At 44.9% G+C, this 22756-nt stretch overlaps 1 protein-coding gene across 1 annotated transcript in view; it reads left to right on the top strand.

Moving 5' to 3' along the window:
- The first annotated feature begins 3001 nt into the window (after positions 1-3001).
- LOC120788816 (serine/threonine-protein kinase D3-like) overlaps positions 3002-22756 on the top strand; it is a 45412-nt gene continuing 25657 nt past the window's right edge. The window contains exons 1-2 of the mRNA XM_040124969.1: positions 3002-3298; positions 21457-21595. Coding sequence (XP_039980903.1) covers positions 3002-3298; positions 21457-21595 — 436 coding nt within the window. The remainder of the gene's footprint in view (positions 3299-21456; positions 21596-22756) is intronic.

Raw genomic sequence — 22756 nt, 5'->3', positions numbered from 1 at the left:
TTTTACATTTCGGCGCAGCGGTTCGGACTTGTGCTTCCGACGCCCGTGGAGGCACCACCGGACGGCATTCTCTCCCCCTCGGACCCTCATGTGGCTCGGCAGTGGTCGCAGATGGCAGCAGGTCCCTCGATAACAAAACCCCGCCGTGTACATTTGCAATCTGCATTTTCCGCGAGAGTGCTTTCTAACTACATGCTCGGCTCCGGGCGTTACTGGGACTGGAGCCAACGGCTCGAAACTGATACGGCGCGGGACCACCGTGGTCCTCCACCACACTGACGTCTGCCTCGGGGGATCCTGCAGTGGGAAAAGACCTCCACCTCCGAAGAGCCGCCTAGCAAAGGTGGCTTGCGATTCTGTGTCGCTCTCCATTTTTCTCCGGGGATGTGATGTAATTTCTTGAAGGAACTCAGAATTTCCTATGTTCGTTTTCGTGCTAATAAACCGCTTATTTCACATGCCTCTTCAAATTCTCGTCAGAGCCCGACTTACTGATACTTGACGTCCGGCATCTCCGAACCTTTGCAGTGGCGCAGCCGTGTTTGTCTGGAGTTGAATTTGAAAGGTGGTGACGCCTGAAACAGGAAAAAGTTTTCAAAGGCCAAATGAACCGTAACGCTCGGGGTTTGAAATTCTAGCAATGAGTATTTTTGGGCCAAAAGTCCCTTCACCGGAATACCGTTCAACACAGGGCAAAATGTGTCTTAAAATGAAAACGTGGCTTTAGGGCTGGGTGGTATTTTGATATTAATCTGTAGGATATTCCTTTCTTTGTGTGTGTGTGTGTGTGTGTGTCATCAATTTTTTGAATTGTTTTATATCTTTTAAACAAAAGAAACATGGGTCGATGACATATCTCCTTTTGGTCCACGACTATACATTCAGTGGCAAGAAAAAGTAAGCGAACCCTTCGGAATCATCTGCATTTATGTACAGACTCTTCTGAGAAATATGTTGAGATCTTCATCTAAGTTGCGGTTGTGAAAAACCACAATCTATTTGAACTACTAACATACAATTTCTTGTATTGTCTTTGGCCACACTGAATACATCATTAGAACGTTCACAATGTAGGTTGGAAAAAGTATGTGAAGCCCTCGGCTAATGACATCGACAATGGCGAACAGGGGTCAGGAGTTATCGACACCTGGAGTCCGGCCAGTGAAGCCAGATTAGGGGTTTCGGGTTAGAGCCACTGTGACTTAAAAAAACACACTCAAACCTTTTGAGTTTCCTGTTCACAAGAAGCATCTGCTGATGTGAACGAGGCCTGACAAAAGAGAGACCTCAGAAGACTTTCGATCAAGAATTGTTGGTTCGTGTAAAGCTCGAAAGGGTTGCAAACTAATCTCAGAGAGTGTAGATATTGATCAGTCCACACTTAGACAAACAAACGGAGATGAAATGGCTCCATGGCTGCTCTCTCTAGAAGCCGGCGCCCAGCTAGGATGATGCAGAACGCTCAATGAGGTGAACAACAACCCCAGAGTAAGGGCTAAAGGCTTAAAGGAATCACAGGAGCTGGTTAAAGTCTCTGTTCGTGAGTCTACCATGCTCAAATCCATGGCAGGACACAACGAAAGAAAGCTGCCGCTCTCTCCAAAAAAACAACAACCCGGCATCGCTGCGGGCCTGAAGTTGACAGTGGTTGAGCAGCTTGACACCTGACTGGCGTAAAAAGGGCACTGCGTACCAACATGAAAACATCATCCCAACGGTGGAGCGAGCATCGTGACGACGGGGGGGTCTGTTTTGCTGCCTCTGGGCCTGGACCGCTCACCATCATCCAGGGGAACAAGAATTCCCAGGTTTAATGTCAAGGTGGCTCCTTGCCAGCTGAAGCTCGGTAGAAGTTGGGCGATGCAGCGGGACAGTGACCCTAAACATGGAGGTAAATTCAAACCAAGAAAATCCACCTGTTGGAGCGGCCCAGTCGGAAACCAAGACTTTAACCCAACAGAGGTGCTGCGGAATGAGCCCAGAGAGCCGTTCACACCGGACGACCCGAGGAAGCAGGTCTGAGCTGAAGAAGCTTTGTAAAATTCCCGCTGCACATCGTGCAAGTCTGATCCACAGCCACCGGAGATGCATGTTCGAGGCCAACAGAGAGGAGGAAGAGGAATTTCGACCAGTTATTACATCCAAAGGTTCAAGTACTTTTCCCACCAGCACTGTGAATGTTTTATGGTTGTGTTCAATAAAGACACGAAAGATTATAACTGTTTGTGCGTCATTAGCTTATAAGCGCGTTGTGTTTGCCCGTACTTGTGACTCAGATGAAGATCAGATCCCATTGTACAACCAACTAATGGAGAAAACCAGGTCATTCCAAAAGCTTCACAAACTCTTTCTTGCCATTGTGCAAGCTTAGTCACACCACTACTACTGCATCGTCCCCACTACATTATGTCCACTCCCAAAAGTATTTCACAGCTTGTATAGTGCGTTTTCAACCAAAGTAAAACTCCCAGTCGCCCTTGTTGGTCACGCCCGCCCGATACAAAATGAGCTGGCGCAAAGTATTAAAGTTTTGAAGAATTTCTATTAAAACTGCAAGGCACTGTAAAGATTTTGCAGATAGGGAGATAAACCTGAGGGAATTATTCTTCAACGTGTTTTCTTTGTTCTCAACAGATGCTTCCAGTGAAAAGAGAAACCACAGAGCTGCAGCGTTTCATGGTTGTTTTCCCGCCACTGGAGGCCTGAGGATTTAACTGCATCGTAAAACTCTCTACGGTTGAACTCCCCAGGACCCCAAACTTTTAATTTCACAGATTTTTTTTTTTTTTTTCCCCCCGATTCGTCTCTAGCTCAGAGATGCCCGGCGGTGAGAGGAAGCTTTCCTTGCAGGAATTTAGTGGTGAGAAATGTGAATCGAGACAAACGAAGGGGCAGAAAACGCTCGGCTGACGAACAAACCCGAGCAGTGGGCCGCGTTTTTTGGATGTCGTTCACCTACGAGGCCTTTCTCCCGCCTGGACGACGTCACAGATAGCAGCCAATGTCGGCCGACAACAGCCCGCCGCCGCCGCCGGCCTCGCCGCGTTCTTTCCCCGTCCTCCCTCACCACGCGGCCCCGCCTACTCCGTCGCCGTCACCCAGCCCGCCCGCCACCCTCTGCAGCCGGCTGTCTAACGGCAGCCAGACGGCCCCCAGCCCCACAAACTCGCGGGGGTCCATCCACGGCGTCTCCTTCCTAGTCCAGATCGGACTCACCAGGGAGACCGTCACCCTCGACCCCGGAGACCACTCGCTGTCTGCTGTCAGGGAGGTCGTCTGCTCCATCGTGGATCAGAAGGTAAAATTTGCAGACTTTATTTCGGCTTCGGATCGCCGATCGTAGAGGGTAATCGCTTATGTGCGCTAGGTTTTGACCATGAGATTTTCTTATATTTTTTTTTTAATGCCACAAAAATTTCAACTTTTCAGATTTATGCCCAAAATGAGAAAAAAAAGAAATTGGAGGTGTTTTCTCGTCATTATGTGAAAAAAAAAAATCTCAAGATAACAAGGTCCTTATCCCATAATTACGAGATAAAGGTCCTGTTACCAAGACGTACAATTCTTTGGCTTAATTCCCAGTCGAACCAGAAATTAGCAACGTGAAATTCATCCATGCGTCTACGCTAAGTATGAAAACATCTGGTTGAGCAGGGCTTTGTGACATAGTGCTTACTTTCAGGTTTGGTTGGTGTTTTCTCTGTGCTGTGCTCTTTACCCCCCCCCCCCTCGACATTTTGCACTCCCAGTTGTACGTCATTTTATTCAATACAGTGATACCGAAGAGGGGGGGCAAAAAACCAACAACACAGTTTACACAGAAGACGTATTTGTACCATTGACTTCTTCACACCATGTCTCTTGTGTGGAGCACTTTATACTCTTTTTTTTTTTTTTTTTTTTGACTCTCTGGCTCTTAGTTCCCTCAAACCATTTTTGCATTTCAAAGTTCCACGAAGTAAAAGCTGCAAGCGAATCACCTGGTTGTAGCCGCCAGAGAAAACGCTCCCAGTTTTTATGGGGCGTGGTGAACTAACACGATCAAATGGATAATCAGATATGTGGTATGCAAAGACAAGCAGGGTGGAATGAAATATGTCGCTAACTAACTGGCTTCATTAGGAAGAAACCGAACATACTAGCTCAAAAACAATGCATAGTAGAAATGTTGTAGTTACACCACAGGTACCTCGGAATTATGGAAGTCATGTTTATGAGAGAAAACTTTGTTTTCCTTCTGTTTTTGTAGAAAATGTCACTGTTTTGTTGTTTGTTTTTGTTTTTTTGTTTTTTTCACCCAGGTTGACACTGATCAATTATTCAGAACCACCCAGGACTAGACGTGACGGTCACATGACTGTGTTAATGGACAGTTTTGGTTAAAGCTGGCGTAGCGTCCTCCTTCACGTCAGGGCCGGGGGCTGTCGCGTCGCCCGCTCTCGTCTCGACTTTTATCTTTTTGCCGTCTGCTGGTTTTACCGCTCACACTGAACGCACCACCTGTGTTTACCACACTAAAAGCAACACACACCAACACGCTCTTTGCAACGAACCGAATGGGTTCACCTGTTTTGCAGGGCATGAGGAAAACCCGATGATGCTCTCATTTGAACTTCTTCCAGTACTCTCCCACTGTCTGTACTTTTCCAACCTTTCACTGACTCACTTGCTGGTTGTTTGATGGATTCATTGATTGACCGATTGTTGGGACAGCCAGTGTTTTAGTTTTTTTAAATAAATTTCGCTCCGGACCAAACCGTTCATCGTCCGCATGCTGCTTTGCCGTCACACACTTATCCTCTCTTGCCACTCTGTGTTTTCAAGCTCCGCAGAGGAAAAGTCTTTTCACGGGGAATGCCATTTCCTTGTCGGTGCTGCTGTGTCAGCGCTCTTTTGTTTCCTCTTCGACAGGCGCGTGTTGTGTTGCAGAAGCAGCAGCGGGGTGGTCGGTTTGTTTCTCAGCGCCTTAGCTGCGTGCGGTGAAGATACGCACTCCGATTGTTAAACCTGTCGGGTTGAGATGAGCCTGGGTTGAGACCCCTGTCCTGAATGGACCTGTCCTTAACTCCTCTCCAAACCCTGTGAACAAACCTGTAGTTTTTGCAGTTTCCACGAAGAATAAATTTAGAGGAAGTGAAATTACAGTAGACAGAAAAGCAGAGCGCACCCCTGGTTGTTGTCACTAAATGTTAATTACAAATCCTGTCCATTTAACAGTTTTGGCCAAAGCCCAAGAAGAATGAAGTCATAGGACTAATTGAAGGGTCCACATCTAAGAACCAGCTGAAACAAAAGTCACCCTTCATTAGTGAGATTCCACTCTTTTACTTTTGTAATATTTTGTACGTGGGCCTTTTATTTTCGATGAGAGACTCGATGCCCGGGGGCGTGGATCACACCGGTCTAACACAAACCAGTGGAGTGACGTGGTTCTTCCGTTCCTCACAGACGATTCCTTTCAGCCGCTCTTTGCTGGAGGGGGGGTCTTTGGTCGCTCCGCGTTCCACTTTAAAATACCCCAAAGATGTTCTGTTGGTTTTTAAGTCAGGGGACGCTCACTTGGCCAGGTCCTAGCTCTCGCTTTTCTCCTCTGTGAAAAACTCCTGCGCGGCTGTTGCAGCGGGTTTGGGCTCATTGTCACCTTCTTCTTGGGACTGGGAGTCGTCTTCTCATTCAGTATTTGGGTACAGAAACCTTGCATTCGCAGCGCCGCCTACGAATGTCACCTCCTCCACGCCTTCTGCACTCGTGCGGCCCCCATGTCGGCGCACTGTCCCTCGTGAGCGACGGGTTTTCTTCTTGGACGCCTTCCGTAGAGATTGACTAAGTGGTATCTTGGAGACAGACGAGTCCATGTTTCACCGTACGCGAGTATGAGGGGAATAGATTGAGTAGAAGCGAGAACCCTGTGCTGCCTCTGAGATCAACCTGGAAGTAGATAGACTGACTTTCCTGGCTGTCTTAACGAACAGAGACCCGACGAATCTCTTATCGAAACCTGCCGTCTCTCCTCCTTACTCTTTATTAGCAAAGAGCAGTGCTGGAACAAAAAATCGCAGGTTATGTTAGTGGGTTTCTCATTTCTAGCTTTCCCCTGTGAAGCCGACCCAGCGTCAGCAGTGGCAGTTTATTTCAGCTGGATCTAATCAATGTTTAACTGCGCAACGTGTCCAGCGAAGCTTTACCCTGTTGGTCAACGTGCCCTGCCTCCAAGCCGCTGACTGGACTCCGCCAAAGATTGTTTGTTTGTGAGTGAAAAGACACGTCAGCCTGTAACGTCTGTCCGCGACCGCCAGGGAACTGCGAGCGGAGAAGTGATCAGCCGATCGCGGCAGCTCTTTGTGCATCAAATGGATAATTGGAGCTCATTTGGCCCATGGGTGTGAATCAGAACCTCCTGGTGAAAATGTCATTTTGTGTTGTTGTTGTTGTTGTTCGTGTCTTCTGCCGCTCAGCCCATGTTCAGGTTGGAGCTACACGTTGTGAAAATCAATCATCTATCTATCAACTACTATCTTCAGTAAAGCTAAAGCTGATTTAAGAAACGACAGTATTTCTGGCTTCTCGTCCAGCAGCAGCTGATCACAGATCTACGGCCCTGGTATTTATTCCTTCTCAGAGGAACAGTGAGTTGTTTACAGCTGTTTAAAGATCAGTATAATAGCTTTGATTCGCTGCTTTGTGCATGGACAGAAGATTTTTTTAATTTTTTGGACGTGCTGATGTTCGGCAGACTAGGTAAATATCACAGCCACCTGCCTATTTTCTCAACTGGCCTGAAACCAGAGAAACGGGAATCCCAGCAGGAGCTCGCCGTGTGAGGACATGGTGGAAGTAAATTCCAGGTCGGCCGACAGAAAGACACGATCGCCGGTGTTGTTTTTCCTCCTTTTGTGTCCACATCGTGGGCCTGTGAGCTCCGTCTGAGGGTGGATGGAAGCTTCAGGTCTTATTTACGGCTGTTGTGTCACCTCTCTAGTGTGTGTGTGTGTGTGTGTGTGTGTGTGTGTTTGTGGAGGGGGGGGGTTTAAGGGAAGTAGGGAAGTTCCCCTCCCTTGTGGGTCGCCACACTGACCACCCTCCTCTGTACACACACAAACACAGGGAGAAAACTCTTTAATCAACGTTTTCGACATCAGCAGTGACTCAGATGAGTTTATGTTACATGGAAGTGGCACTGATGGACGATCACCTGCAGCTTTACTGAGCTCTTTGGCCTCTTTCGGCGCACAGTGTCGGGTTTTTTTCTTTTACGGCGCAATTTAACGTTGCGGCTCGGTCTCTCACCAGCCTCGAGTCTGGCAGCTGCAGGCTACAGCACACGAGCTAGTGACTTGTTGAGCGGGATAACCGAACCGGCCGCTGAAGAAAGGGGAACATCCAGAAACGCCACACAATTTGCTCAGTTGAGTTGGTGGAGACCAGATTCTTGAGAAGATGATAATATGTCAGGGTTGTTTTGTCTGTTTCGTCTCTGTGGGTTTCTCCTGAATTTTATTGTTTTTTTTTCTGCCAGCACATCGGATCTGATCTGATCCACTTACTGTGAGCTCTTCCTTTTTAGCTTTGGACCAATAACCTGCACCGTTAAATCACTGTGTTGTTTTCCCAAAGACTTTAGACATTTTTAAGAAGCACGTAGTCCATTCAAACTAATTTGAACAGATCCCATAATAGAGTGTTGTTACACCTGAGGACTGACCTGGGCTGCAGCAGCAGACGAGTCCCCAGATCTGCTGAGTTCGCGGAGTCGGGCAGCTGCTTTTTACAAAGTCGGCAAACAGCCTCGTCTCTGTTGGTAGCTTTACCCTCTGCGGCGAAGAACCCAAGACGCTTCCACGCGCTGCTTCCCAGATCAGCGTAAGGCCCGTAGCAGGACCATTTGTCCAGGAAACACTTTGGAGCCACAAGTCTGAACCAGTCCTGCGTCCCCCAGCTGTTGCGGTGACATGAGGATCCTAACGTGCTCTGCACAGACAGAATCAGGAGACTTAGGGCTTTCAAACCGCGTAGACTTTGTCGTGTGAAGACCGAGTCCGGTACAGACTCAGACACACCTCGAGTACCGTGGCGCCACTAAGGCCGAAGCGTCCTGCAGGTGTATTTGAAATGTTTAAAAGTAAAAGTGTGGGATTCATTAATGAAGCTAAATATTTGGGTAACAAGTTCTTGCTGATATTGCAAGTGACACAAACCATCTTTGGCAGCCTTTACAGCCATTTTTGGCTGTAAACATTTCTTTTTTTTCAGCAAAAAATGGCTGAAAAAAATCATATTTTGTTTAGATATACTGATTTTTATTTTCAAGATTGGAATTATCTGGGAGAAATCGTGGAAGAAATAAACTTATCCTCAATAAAACTAAAGATATTAATATTTAAGATTAAAAAAAATGAATAAATCTATGAATAAAAAGTGATTCCGGTACATGGGCCCCAGAAGCACCGTTTACAACGTAGAAACAGCATCTCTCTCCGTCGCCACGGCGATGTGAGGGACCCGCGTCCTCCGCTCTGCTGGTTTCCATGGTTACCAAGGCCAGGCGGTGGTTCAGGTGGAGAGGAGAGAGAGAGAGATGTCAGTAATTTTTTTTTTTTTTAATGGTCGCTCGACCTGCCTACTTCCTCTGAGCCTGAATTTTAATGGAGACCGGGGGGTTTACGAGGACAAACACTGACGGGGTTTCTTTGTTTTCTCTCCGTCTTTCTTTCTCTTTTCCACTCTCACACTCTTTCTGCTCAATTTGCTAATTAACCGAACGGCCTGGGCTCAAACTGCTAGAAGTAAAATTGTGGACTTGAGATAAAAGTAAGAATCCTTCCACATTTAAAAACATAAAACATAAACGGACAAACTTCTTTTAACTTTAATTCTTTAATGTGTGTGAGGATGGCGAGGACCAGATCCTCGATGAGTGCAGCACAGAAACAGAACCCAGCACGTTTTCTGTCTGATCATCATCATCATCATAATATTATTACATTAGCTGAAGCAGTGTAATTAATAATAGCCTAGTTTTTGTCTGTTATTTGCATTTGAATATTTGATGGGACGTTACACCACTTTTCCTGTTTGTTTGTTTTTTTTAATCATTTTTCAGCTGCAAACAAACAAGAAAAACAAATTTGCCGTTGATTTAATTTACCAGTATCTTTATTGTCTGCGCTTGGAACTAAATTCTCCTTATTATCTGATTTTCCCTGACGTTCCCACGTTCCTGGTCTCTACCAACAGCCGGACGTCTCGTACCCGAAATTTTCGTTTCATTTCCATTTCAGCCAATTTCCTATTATTTCAACCCTGTCGATATTTTTTTTTACCCTTTTTTAAATGCATCAAGATTTTTCTTGAAGATTTTAAGATTTCACACGAATGAAATAAACTTTTTAAATAAATAACAATCCTATATGTTACTGCAGGAAAAAAAGACACCACTGGATGAACTGTAAGGAAGTTCCCTTCAATTTCCTTTTTTTTTTTTTTTTTGCAGAAAAATAAACTCTAGACTGGTGTTACATACATAGAGCTGCTCTGAGCTGACATCGGTGGTTCTCCACATCAAACATCCTATAAATGTAAATTAAACATGTTGCTTAACCATTTCAAACTGACTCAGCGGCGAAAAAGCAAAGCAGTCGCCTCATGTCTTGTTCATTTTGTTGAATTTTACTTTCGGCACCTCTCGTCGGTCTGCCAGTTGCAGATAAGAAGAATCAAACGTGCTCGGGTGATTAATGGAATATGATGAGTCTGACTGTGCAGCAGCAGGTAACAAGTAAAAGTGGCGGAGAAAAACTGAATAAAAGGGAAGAAAATGGCGATAAAACCTATTTCAACCTATTTCAACCACAGCTCCAACCACTGAGAGTGTATTAAAAATGGGTCATATAAATTACAATGATGACAAAATATGAATTAAAGAAAGAGGAGAGTTAATCTTGCACAAAATGAACAAAAGTAGTTTCTACATGCAGGTGGTGCTCTTTTTTTTTTAATGTGATTTAATGTTAAGTGAGGAGGATTAATTCCGTCATTTATTTTCTTTTATGTGAGACGCTGAATTAACGACCATTAACAGCGTCTGTCTGACTCTCTCTCTCTCACTCTCCTTTTAACTTTTTAAAATCCCGGCTTAACTTTTCAAACTCCATTTGTCGTCTCAGTAGATTAAATAATTAAATAAATAAATAAGTAAAAATCCTCGGAAAGGCACCGAGTTTCCAGTTGAACTCTGATCCTGAAACGTCACACACAGCTGCCGCCTTTAGAACCAAATGGTGTTATGAAATCACTTTTAATCCCGTTACGGCGCCTCTTTGTGCCCTCCAACCCGGGCTGCCTTTTCACTCCTCCGAGCCGCAACGAGGACAACGACGCGGGCGAACGGGTAAACGCTCGCCTGCAAAGGCGTGGCGACGCTCGAGCCGCAGTCCCCCTGGCGGCCACCAGAGGTCACACAGGAGCTTGAACTTTCGAAAAAACTTGTCTTTCGAAAAATATCGGACACTAGGGCTTTTTTCCATTCAGCTCCGATGTCAAAATGTTAAACACGGGCAGACGTATGGGAACGCTGCCTTCAGTAAACCATAAAGTCTTGTTTTGACTTAAATCAGGAACAGTCCTGACATTGTCGATGGTCGCTTCCTCCGTAGATTTATGCGCAGCACGGCGTCTAAATTTGTACTTTGAACTATAATGAATAAAAACGGTGGAAAAAAAATCTAAATGCCACAGTGGGTATAGTAGGTGTAACATAACCTCCACCTGTTGTTACTGTTAATTTCCTTATAATCACACACTAGCTGCTCATTATCTGTCCTTAAATACTTTTTACTGCCACTGCTGTAGGATGATTTCAACTTGTTTCTTACTGAAAATCAACTTGTTTCAAGAATAAAATCCGGTTTAGTTTTTTTTTTTAGTGCAAAAGCCTCATTGCCATATTCTTTCTTATTTACACCGGCATTCATTCAGTTTTTTGCTCCACTCGCGTGCAGCGAAACGCGCTGTACGCACGCGACTTTTCCCGTTGTTGTCGCCGACGGTTGACAATTTACACGTTATCAGCAGACACGGGGCAACATTAGCATTAGCTTGGAGTCGTGTTTCGGGTCACCTACCGAACCTGAGTCCGATATTTTACCCTCACTTCAGCTCTCGTTTTGTTCTCTTCTGGCAACTCCTGAAAAGACGTATCCGGCTCTCCGGCTGCTAAAAGCGCCGCTGGGTTTCGCCGTGGAGTCTCTTAACGGAGTCGTTCGGTGCTGGGCAGGTAGTGTGCAGCGGGCTCATCAGAGCTCTTTTTCTAAGACTGAGGATTTAGGCCGTGAAATCAAAAAAACTGAGCTGAAAGATGCTAAAACATCGTGTGGATCTGACGGGAAATGGATAGTTCCCCGTTAGTGACACCTTTCACGCTACGTACATACAGTCATGTGTTCCAGCCAACATTAATATGAAAATACAGATTAAAGCAGCTTTAAAGATACGCGTATTTCCATGATTTCAAGTAGCAAGATCGAAATATTTTTCCTCCAGCAGCGAGTTTTTAAGAAAACAGGCTTTCAGGACTCATTTTTAGGCATGAAATGATTTTGATTTTTGCAGTGATTTAAGGTCATTTTTGTCTGTGTCTCGTTATCGTGGCTTTAACCCCAGGCCGGCGTGTGACATCGCCTCGTCGCTTCACTGTCGTTCTTTGTACCTACTTTTCGTTGTCAGTGATGAATCACGACTTGTAACGTTTGCAAATGTGTGGGGGGAGCTGCGTTTGCATCTGAGATTACGTCCTCGGAAGTGTAAGCGTGTACGTTAAGATGGCATCAGGAGTCGAGGTTGATTTTAAACTGCCAGCAGCTGGTCTGTCTTCAGCAGGAAGTTTTGATAGATAGATTTTTTTTTTTTTTTTTTTGCCGTTGAAGTTATTTAAACTACAGGGCCATTTGTCCCGCTTGGCTTCGGCTGACCAAGGGCAAACGGCCATAAACTGAAGGACTTTTCTTTGGTGGCGGTTGCTGTAGGACAAAGTCTTGAGTTCAGGGCAAAAAAAAAAAAGAAAAAAAAGTCCGACGCCATTTCTGAACCGCACGAGTGCAACAGTCACATTTGAAATACGCCTGACTGAGATGATGACATGCACCCGTTAAACGTGAACGTATACGTGACCTCCAGACCTCCTCCTCCATCTGCGCCAGCTGTACCTGTCGCTCTGATAAGTACCAGGAAGTGGGTTTGTTTCCGGCTCCCCGATCGTGATCTGATCAGAAACAGGAAACTGGTTTGCGTTCAGTGTTTACTTTGCTCCGTCTAACATATCAAATCTAACCAGGATATCTGGCGCTCATTTTGCATTTTGTGTAGACGGGACACTACGTGAGATTTTTAATGTCTCATGAACCTCATGGTGTTTTGGAAAACTGACTTGGATCTAATCTGTTTATCCGTTACGTTTATTGATCTGTTTTTTATTACCACAAACTGATTACGCCATTGAACTGTGAACGGTTTCAGTTGTTGAGCCGGCTCAGAGGTTCTGAAAATGTCCTCAGTCAAACAGAATTCCTGTTATTTTAAGGAGAAATGCTTCTCTGCATAAAAAATAAGATGTGTTTAGGTGTTTTTGTGTGTGGGGAGTGTGTGATAAGGCAGCTGTCTTCCTGTGGTTGCCCATGTGATCTCTGAGCTCACCTCTGCCAGGCTGGGTCATCACTTCACACAGTATGGATTCAGAGCCTCAGCTCACAGTGCTCACAACTGACCCTGGCTCTAACCCAGCAACTTAGAGTTTATCATTTTCACGTCACATTTCATTTTTTATTTTATTATTATTTTAACCCACCAGCGTTTTTTTTTTTTTGTTGTTGTTTTTTTTTAGCAGCTAAAGAGCCAGATATTTCCCTCAGGAGTTGGTGGAGACCAAAAACGGAGCTAAAAGAAGAAGGAATATTGGACTTGGATTCATCAGGTGGACACAGACACCAGATCCAGATGAATCATCATGTTGCTCTGTAACTTCTGGATGTGTAAAAAAGTATTTATAAAAGCAAGTGTCATTAATTTGAAAGTCACTGAAAATAACCCCTCCATTTAAAAAGTAAATTTGCGTTAGAAACAAGAACATTCTTAGACTTATCTCAGATTTTGAAAATTTTGAAAAGAAAAAACGGACTTTGAGGTTTGTGTGGATACTATGCTTAATAATGGATATTATTTCGTGCCGTGAGTTTCTGCTGTCAATCAGAACCGCAGACCACAAAAAGAGGCTTCAAATTCGCCAGTCACTTGAAGTTTATCAAGATGAATGAAAGATTAAAAATAGATAAAAGTTCTCACAGGGTTGAAATGTTGTAGAGGTTATTATCTAATGTTGTTTGGTCATAAATGGTTATAACGGGTTTTCTGTTGAGTCATATTAATATAATAAATGGAATTTCACAGTGAGTTGCTTTAACTTTACTGTCCTTTGATCCGGGTTAGCGCCGTACCTGTCGGAGATTTCAGATTCCAGATATGTTACTTAGCAGCGAAAAAAAAAAGGCAAACAGAGCAGAGGTGTAGGTAAACACGTGTGAACAGGGCGGATGTGTCGACCCTTCAGCTAGAGTCCGCAGAGCGTTCTTCCCCTGTGGCTGTCGTGCAGCAGATGTGCTGTTAGTTTTGGTTCCCTGTTTTGCTCCCTGTTCTGGTTGAACTGGCGGTCGCGTACTTTACTGTTTTCTTTATTTTGTTCCGGCCACCAGAGCCGCTCAGAGCTGTAGTTCAACACGATGCTGACCTGAAGAGCTCTGTTGGTCAGACAAGACGAGGCAGTTGACCACGTCACGCTGGTCTGTGGGAATCACAACAGGCGTCTTTGACCGTTTTCTAGCATTTTAGCGACAAAACGACTGAAGCGACTATATTGAAAAACTAAACAGCAGGTTAATTGGTTGATGAAAAGAATTGTTAGTTGCAGCCCCGATTCGGGCCTTCAGCTGTAAACTGTCTCTTCGTCGCTTTATTAAACCGGTCATTTAAAGGGTCTTGTTAAATTTAAAAAAAAAACAAAACAAAAAAACCAATGTATTTTCTCATTTACCGCTTACTTGGTATCGAGTTTTTGATTCAGACGTTTCTTTTTTTAGAATGATTATCATAAGACAAATTAAAAAAGACAAACAGACCGGCACACAACAGTAAAAAAAAAAAGCAAACGGAAGATAGAAATTACATTATGGACAAAAGACTCGGCAGTAACGACAAAAAACAGTTGCATTTCTATTGTATGGCAACAGTTTGAGTATTGTAACAAGATGGTTCTGAAATCAGCAGCTGCATCTCTTTTTCAGGAACGTCGTCCCAGAATCAGAGTCATCCTCCAGATAATCCATTTGGCATTGTTTCACTACTTCTGCCTGAAAAATGACTGAAACCAATAACTGATTATCAAAAGAGCTGCTGAATATTTCTCTGTCAGTCGACTAATTGAATAATAGACTAATCATTTCAGCTGAAGAAGGGCACTTTGGTACTTTCCGGGACGCAACGTATTAATTCAAGGGGTTAATATCAAAGGGAACCAAGGGTATGAATTGAATGAAATCGGTCCGTCCACTGCTTCAAACGCAAATCTTAGAGGAGCGATTTGTCAAAGATCGTTGCCACTGCACCCAGCGGGCTCCATAGACTCACAGTTGGAGCCAGTAGATTTAAATGAAGCTCCTAAATGGACAAAGTTACAATGAACCAGGCAATAAAGAGGTCAGAGAGCACGGAGACAAAACCAGGAAAGAAAGAAACCGTAAGTAGCAGCAAGTAGGTAAGAAAACATGAGGGATTTAGCTTTTTCTTTTGTCATTTGTGAACGGAGTTTCTTTATTGATTTAAAAAAAAAAAAAGCGTGCAGATTTTGCAGACTGAGGTGTGTGTGTGTGTGTGTGTGTGTGTGTGGGTATGGGCGGGTGGTTTTCGGTTGTTGCATTCACCACTGATTTCAGCCTTTCAACCAGAGCATGAATGAAACTCCCACACAAACACTCGCGCTCTCTGACAACCTTGACCCACTCAGCGCTGCTTCCTGTTGTTTCCTGAGCGAGGTGACGGAGCCAGAGCGGATGTGGGGAAAGCAGGAGCGCGGCTGTTTACCTTCACATTTCCCATCAGTCCGTTTCAGCGCCGTCCCCCCAGGCCGACGGCACACGTGCAGCGAAAGAGTTGGAGAGTTTTATTGCAGCCGAAAGGCCCTTTTGCGTTCTGCAGCGGAAGATAACAGCTGCTTTATCTGTTTGCGCTCTTCACATCGCTGCCGCTGCTATCGTTTTTATAAGCTGCTGTCAGATGTGTGGGGAAATGAAAAAAAAACACGAAATGATGAGCTGCTGTTTGTCAGTCGGTATTAAAAAGGAAATGATACCTGAAGTTTACATATTTAAAATCACAAAAACCTGGAGGACAGAAGTTTGGAAGTGTACACATTTAGTGTGCTAGTAGTAGTAATAATAATAGATCAAATGATGTGTATATGAGGGCCGCATCTAACGATTCATTTGTTTTATCGATGTAATCTGTTTGTTGTTTTCTCAAATTCCTCATTTAATCCGACCAGCAGTCCGCAACCAAAAAGATACTCAGTTTTATTTCCGTGTATGACAAACAAAAGCATCAAATTCGAGAAGCTGGAACCGGCAAATATTCGGGTGCGTTTGCCTGAAAAAATAACGAGACCATTAATGAATTATGAGAATAGTCGCAGATTATTCTTCCTGTCGAAGGGGCTAATCGTCGCAGCTAGAGACGACATCTTTAAGCCACAGGTTGCTGGGGGATTGTGTAAATTATTTTGAATATTACTAATAATCAATTGCGGGTGTGTATGGGTGTGTATACATGTATTAATAGATTCTTCTTGGACCCGGACGTCCTCTGACTTCTTCCCCTAGCGCTCCTCTATGAGTCTCCCTGTCTTATCTATATGTGGGGCCTGTATGTGGATCTCAGAGTTATAGCAATAGTTAGCAAATGTAGCCTATTTACACCGTGTGCAACATTCATGTCTACACGTCAGGTCACCACTATAGACAGTGTGTGTACACATTTCAGTGCATGTATAATTACTGTGATCGTTGGGGACAAAAGTCACTGATGTGTGTGGCGTTGCGTTTCCACCTTTACGTTTTCTGAGGAGGTAAGACCACAGGGCTCCCGTGCCTCAGCTCTCTGACTGCAGGGGCCTCTGGTTAAGGACACGGTGTGAAGACGACCGATGGCTTGAATAAGGTCCGCTGGGCAGTGGTCAGCTGCATAGGTAACCGAGCTTGTGTTGTGCGCAAAGAGGTTCCGAATACTTTCTTTGGAAATTTATTTGAATGGTTGTTCACAACCTGTTAGGAACACTGACTGAATGAGTATAACACAGCGTAGTACAAACAAAATCAACACATTTCTGGCACGGTCCTGACAAAACTGAACATTACGGGGGTGGGATTTATCGCGGGGCTTTTGTTCAGGGGTTCTTTCCGATTGTGTCGGGTCCGCACCAAAACTTAACGGGTTCTATCCTGGCCCACGCCCCATCCCTCCACCAAGTTTGGTGTAAATCGGTTCAGTACTTTTCACGTAATCCGGCTGACGAAGAAAGATACCAACAAAGCGCACAGGTCGACAAACACAACCTCCGTGGCGGTGTCAATGACTTCAGACCAGACACCCTGCCTGCAAAGCTGCAAAGCTGCGGTCTTCATCATGCAACCTGTCATTTTATGGCATATTTTCATTGTAACTGTCTTTCGGCCAAAAACGAGTTGGATGAAATCTTATTTGAAAACATTTTGCTGAAGCTTGACTAAAATGCGTATTCTTGGTCTTGACTAAAACGTCGAGCGCTTTCTTCGACTTAAACCAGACTAGAAATCTTGTGGTTTTCTTCGACTAGAACGAGACTAAAATGTCTCTCATTTTTAGTCGACTAAAAATTTACTAAAAAGGATGAGGTTGACTGTCTATGACGAAAAACTAACACGGACTTTTGATCTCAGGGTTAAGACTAAATCCAAAAGTAGCTGACAACATTAATGTATATAACGTCCGCCCTGGAGAGTTGAAGGGGGAGGCAAGGACGCCGCCGGAGGTGAATCTGAGTCAAAAGATTGTACTGCTTCTGCTCAGAGTCGTAACTCAGTCAAACCTTAACCCGCAGACATGAAACGCGTGTTGATATCATTCAGTGTGACTTACTCTCCCCGAGGATGTCACAAACGTCCATGAGTCCGCTGAGAAAGCAACAGAAAAAGGTCGCTTCAGATCTTGCCTGAGAATCATCGCATTTGTAACTTTTCGTCAATATCACAGTAATCGAGTGCTCGCTGCCTGTACACCGGCGGGTACGCTGCAAACAGGAGCCGCTTCTAGCTAATTCGGAAGACTTTTAATGGTGCCAATTCGCCATAGCGTAAACAACTATTCGCTTAAAAAACAAAAACAAAAAACGGGGCATCAAAGAGAATACCAGCTGAAACCACAACAGCGATTTGATGAGCCTTTGATGGCTTTAATTCTTTCTCTCATCATGATGGTTCCCAACGGGGCCTGTGTGTCGGTGTCACCATGTTTCCAGGGTTGCAGAAACCGCTGGTAGAGTAAGTAGAAGTACCAGCAGCTCTAAATAGCCTGTTTTGTGGAATTGCTCCGTCGCTCTGGACGGGATTTAAAACCAACGGAGGAGCAGCCAGTTCACTGAAAAACAATAGGTAATTGCAGCTGTAATAATTAATGAGGCGGGGGGGGGGTTTGAAAAATTGCCCGCATGCTTTCCAGACTGGATTAAAATCACTAACCAGCCCAGGTAATGTTAAAATACCCCAACCTCCCTTAGAGACCTAAATTTGGGCCAAATGGGGCTTTAGACCTGATGCGACTAAAAGAATATTCTCCCTTCTTTACTTTACGATACAAACATAAATATAAACTTCCTGCAGTTGTGTTTTTGTGTGTGTGTTTGTGGGCTGGATGTTTAGTGTTTTCGTCCTCCCTTTTAGAACAGTGAAGCAGGATTACAGGGCTCCATGAACACTTAGTCCCTCTGATAATGGCATGAGTGCTGCACAGATTAAGAGGAGGTGGATATCCCCCCCCCCCGGCTCAGTAAAAACACGGCCTAACGTCGGAGGACGAAACCTCCTGGCCTCCCTTGCTCCAGCTCCTGCAGGAGGGGTTTAAAGGTCACAGCGGGGCCCGGGGGTTTTGGCCTCACGTGACCCTGACGACCGGAGCGAGGCTGTGGAGTCGTCAGAAATCTGGTTTCAGTTTGGTGAGGGCGTCAGTGAAGAGTGAGAGAATGCGAGAGGGATTGTGTGTGTGTGTGTGTGTGTGTGTGTGTGTGTGTGTAGAGGTTAAGCCCGGTTAATGGAGGATTAACCATAAAGAGGGGATCAGTGTGTATTAAACACACACTCTTGTCCATTAACTGAAGGCGCAAACGTGACTGGACACAGCCCAGTCAGTGCAGTGCTTGCTGCAGGGGTTGGGTTCACTTCTTTTTCTTTTTCAACTAAGTATTTACCCACAACTTTGCATACAACTGCACGTGTCCTGAATTCACCCTTGAGAGAGTTGTATTTACGAGTAATTCGAGCTCTTGACTCTTTCAAAACCTCCACATCCGGAACGTAAACCCTAGAAGGTAGGTATAGCTGGTTGTTTTTTTTTTTAATCAGAATAACTGAAAAAGATAAAAAATAAAAATAGATAATAAAAATGGTGATTCATTTTCTTCATGATGATTCAGTTGCTTATTTAGTTCATAAATGATCAGAACATAATTAGTTAAAATTAAAATGTACCTTATTTAAAAGTTAAAATTCCCTTCACAGGTTCCCAGAGCTCAGAGAGACAAACTGCTTGTTAATGACCAACAGTCCGAAACCCAAACATTCGAGTTGTTAAAATTATATTACACAGAGAAAAACAGCAAACCCTCACATTTACGGGAAACCAGTAAATGTTCAAGACCGCAGAGCAACGCGAAGCCACCGCAAAAAGCCCCAAACGACTGCAAGGAGATGCAAAATGATCACAGAGATAGAAACGTCCACAAAGAGACACAAAGCAACTATAAAGAGACAGAGAAGAACTTGCTCCTACGCAGGACGGGTGGGGGGGCTTTTACATGTCTATGCCCAGGGGCCTGTTGTCTCATAATCTGGCCATGGACGTTAGTTTGAAGGAGACCATCGCAGGTTGGCCAGTGAGCTCGTCCTCAGCCGCTGAGACAAGTCCTCCGGGACAGAGCGACTCTTCCGTCTCTTTTCTTTTGGATCTTTTCGGACCTGTTCCCCGTGTTTCTGTCCGTCATTGTCTATTCGTTTGAGCAGGGGTGTGTTGGTTAATGACTGCAGGGTGTCAGACACTGGACCTGAGCCATAATTCGCGATAGACCTTCTGTCTGTGTGTGTGTGTGTGTGTGTGTGTGTGTGTGTGTGTGTGTGTGTGCGTGCGTGCGTGCGAGTGGCACACCTTGGTCTGATCCGAGCAGCTTCTGACTCATCACCTGTCTGTCGGGTTTCCTGCTGCCAGCGTGCGCTGCAGGATCCACGCTGCGCGCTACCTGCACACTGCTAACATCCTGCTAACGCAGAGGGCAGCGCGGGGCAGGAAGCCGCTCCACCTGCAGAAGCTGCAGAGGCTCCATAAGCACACACACACACACACACACACATCATATCAACATACACCATTCAGCGGCGTTCGTTTTTGGCGTGCTGATGTGGACTTTTTAGCCTTTTGACAAAAATGTAATTATTTTTAGCGAAGTTTTTAGTCTGGATTCATTGAAAACTGAATAAAAGAGATTTTGCCTTTTCCTCACACACTTTGGGATCGGTTTTGTCAAGCCGCGCTCTTGATGGAATTCTTTACAGCGACCTTTCATCGGAGTTCAGAGAAAGGTTTCGTAACTGAGTCTGCAAAACTAAATGAACAGAAATGAGAGGGAACTAACTGCTCTCTGGAGGGTAGAAAAACCACTGGCACGGCCCTTTTTTTAAACCCAGTGTTGTCTCGAGATGCAGCGTTATCGATACAGAAGGTTACATCCTTTGTTTTTTAAACAGGCAGTGAAAACACTTCCCTCCCCGCTGCGCACGCGGTTCTGGTTACGCACGTTGCTCTCACGCATTGATTATTATATTAACCGGCGAGTGCTCACGGTCAAAAGACGTCCGCTCTTAATGTGACCGCACATGTCCGCTGGGATTTGTGAAACAGCTATTCATGTAGTTGCAGGCACGGGTCAAAGACGGGTCGGAGAAAATCGATAAATATAATAGAATGGCAGTAAAATGAAATGGGGAAGAGGAAAAGTGAGTGAGTAGAGAAGTAAAGATTCAGAATAGGTCTATTTATAATAAATATATTATCTATTTATTTATTTTTGGGTCCACTCTCATCCTCCATAAATAAAAGAATAATGATCAAATATTAAATCACATAGTGCTCAAGGATCAGGCCCAGTGCCGCAGGATTCATTTGCAGGAGAAACGCCTGAAGTATTTTATTTATGTAAAGAAACTTGAGTCTAAAACTCTCTGTCTAGTGGTCGCATTTTTTTAACCGACACGTGTGGAGTTGGAAAGTATCCTGACCTGGCTTTGCGTCACACACCCGACCGTCCATTCATCCACGTCCCACGTGATGTATTTGAAGTCGTATGTGACCTGTGGAGCAGACTTGACACGGACTGACCTGACCTGTAGATTTCATCCTGACAGTGCAAACTGTCGGACACTTTATTCATTTATTTATTTATTTTAAGGTTCATAATAAAGAGTGAAAGCGCTGTAGCTGCTGAGAGACCTTCATTTTTAAAAAAAAACCCTAAAACAACACAATCCTCGCAGCCGCTGGTGCCTGTGACCGGAACATCAGATTTTTTGAGACCGACCGTAAACGGCGGCTGCTTGAATCAGCTGCCACAGTCAGAAGCCTTCTACGGCGTTCTGGCCGCCGGTAGTTTTCAGTGTGGTATTTCTCTGAATTAGTTTCATCACACATCATGTGTTCCTCATATGAACGGGTTAGGTAATGGTTTAACTGCAGGAGAAGGAAAACTACCTTCTCGGGAGGAGAGTGTGGCAACTAAGTTATTATTTTCATTTCCTGTTATTTTCTTGAGTAATGACTTGGGAAATGTTGATGGGCATCATTCACGGTCTTCTGACATTCCAGAGACTGAAGCCGGGACTTATGTCCTTTATCCTGACAGAGGATTTGATCCGTGTCTCCCGTCCCTCTGTGTTGCATGTAGAGCACAGCCCAGGCAGACCTCCGGTTTTTATTGACCATGTCCCTCCAGTTTCTCGCCTCTCTACGTTCCTGAACTGGGAGTCATAGAGTTTCAGCTCACGTTGAAAAGTTTTCATCGCAGCAGTAACTTCTCTCCGAGTCTGTATGTATCCCTGACCTCCTCCTCCTCCTCCTCCTCAGTTCCCCGAATGTGGATTTTTCGGGATGTACGACAAGATCCTGCTCTTCCGTCATGACCTGAACTCGGACAACATCCTGCAGCGGCTGACCTCGGCAGAGGAGATCCACGAGGGCGACCTGGTGGAGGTGGTGCTCTCCGGTAAGAAACTAGCACTTCCAAGTTCACTTCCTGCCTCCTGCAGCCCCTGACCCTGATGCCGGCGTCAAAACAGCATCACCACTACATCTTTGGTGCAACGCAAAATCTAATCTACATTTTGTTATAAATAATGTACGTATCTGCAAGCTAGTCTCTCTCTTTATTTGGTCCTGGTCTCCTGAAATCTTTATGGAGTCTGGTGGCAGCCGAGACTTTGAACCTGTCTGTCAGATTTTGCTGCTTTTAGTTGCTGAGTTCCAGCCACTTTCAGGACATAAAAGTGAGAAAAATAAGAAGAATATCGCTCTGATCTAAAACTGTAGGGCTCTAGCTCTGAACACCGAATAATCTTAATCATGTGTGAATCGACGGTAAAAATAAGTATTCACTTATCACCGCCGTTGGTCGAGCATGAGTTGAATGAATGCACCGTGTTTGTTGCCAGCGCAGGCTTGAACCTGTGTCACTTTCTCCAGCCTCAAAGCCACGGGCGGGAGAAAAAAGTTTTTCTTTCTACGCTTTAATTCACTTCTTATATGAATTTTATTGTATTTGTTTTGTCTCGGCCTCCCCCACTCTCGCTAATCCAGCTCAGAGGGGGGAGCGGCGAGGCCGGCCCGGATCTTGTTTCCTCCACCGCAGCGTCGCCCCGGATCACCCTGCACGCTCTAACCATAATATTGTCTATAGGATTGTCATTTCCTGAGTCGTGTTGACAGGTTGGGCTGTGAAAACTAAAAACTGACACCCTGACAGCTCGACACCCGGACGCAGAGCAGCGGCGGGTTTAAATTACACAGTCGCAGCTCGAACCGCATCAGGCTCAGACCCGAGACCACTTCCTCCTCCTCCTCCTCCTCCTCCTCCTCCTCCTCCCGCTGCTGCAGCTGCTGCAAAAGCCTGCAGATCTCTGCTGGTTTAGTTCTTTATTACCGTCACTGTTCAGGCTGCATCTGCTCCCCCCGAGGATGCTTTCAAAGATGACGCCAGGAGTAGTTGTTTGTTTATCAGTTGACTTCATATCAAGTGAAGGAACCGGAAAAACTCGTCTACTGACGTTGTAGTTTACCCGCTTTATGTTTTACCATGTGGATTAGGTTTGCTCTTTGTTTTGTCCTTCTTTTACTGAATAGCGCTTCGTAACTTTTTTTTTTTTTTTTT

The sequence above is a fragment of the Xiphias gladius genome, chromosome 4 (assembly GCF_016859285.1).
Source record: "Xiphias gladius isolate SHS-SW01 ecotype Sanya breed wild chromosome 4, ASM1685928v1, whole genome shotgun sequence".
NCBI lineage: Eukaryota > Metazoa > Chordata > Actinopteri > Istiophoriformes > Xiphiidae > Xiphias > Xiphias gladius.
This window is presented reverse-complemented; position numbering and strand designations above follow the sequence as displayed.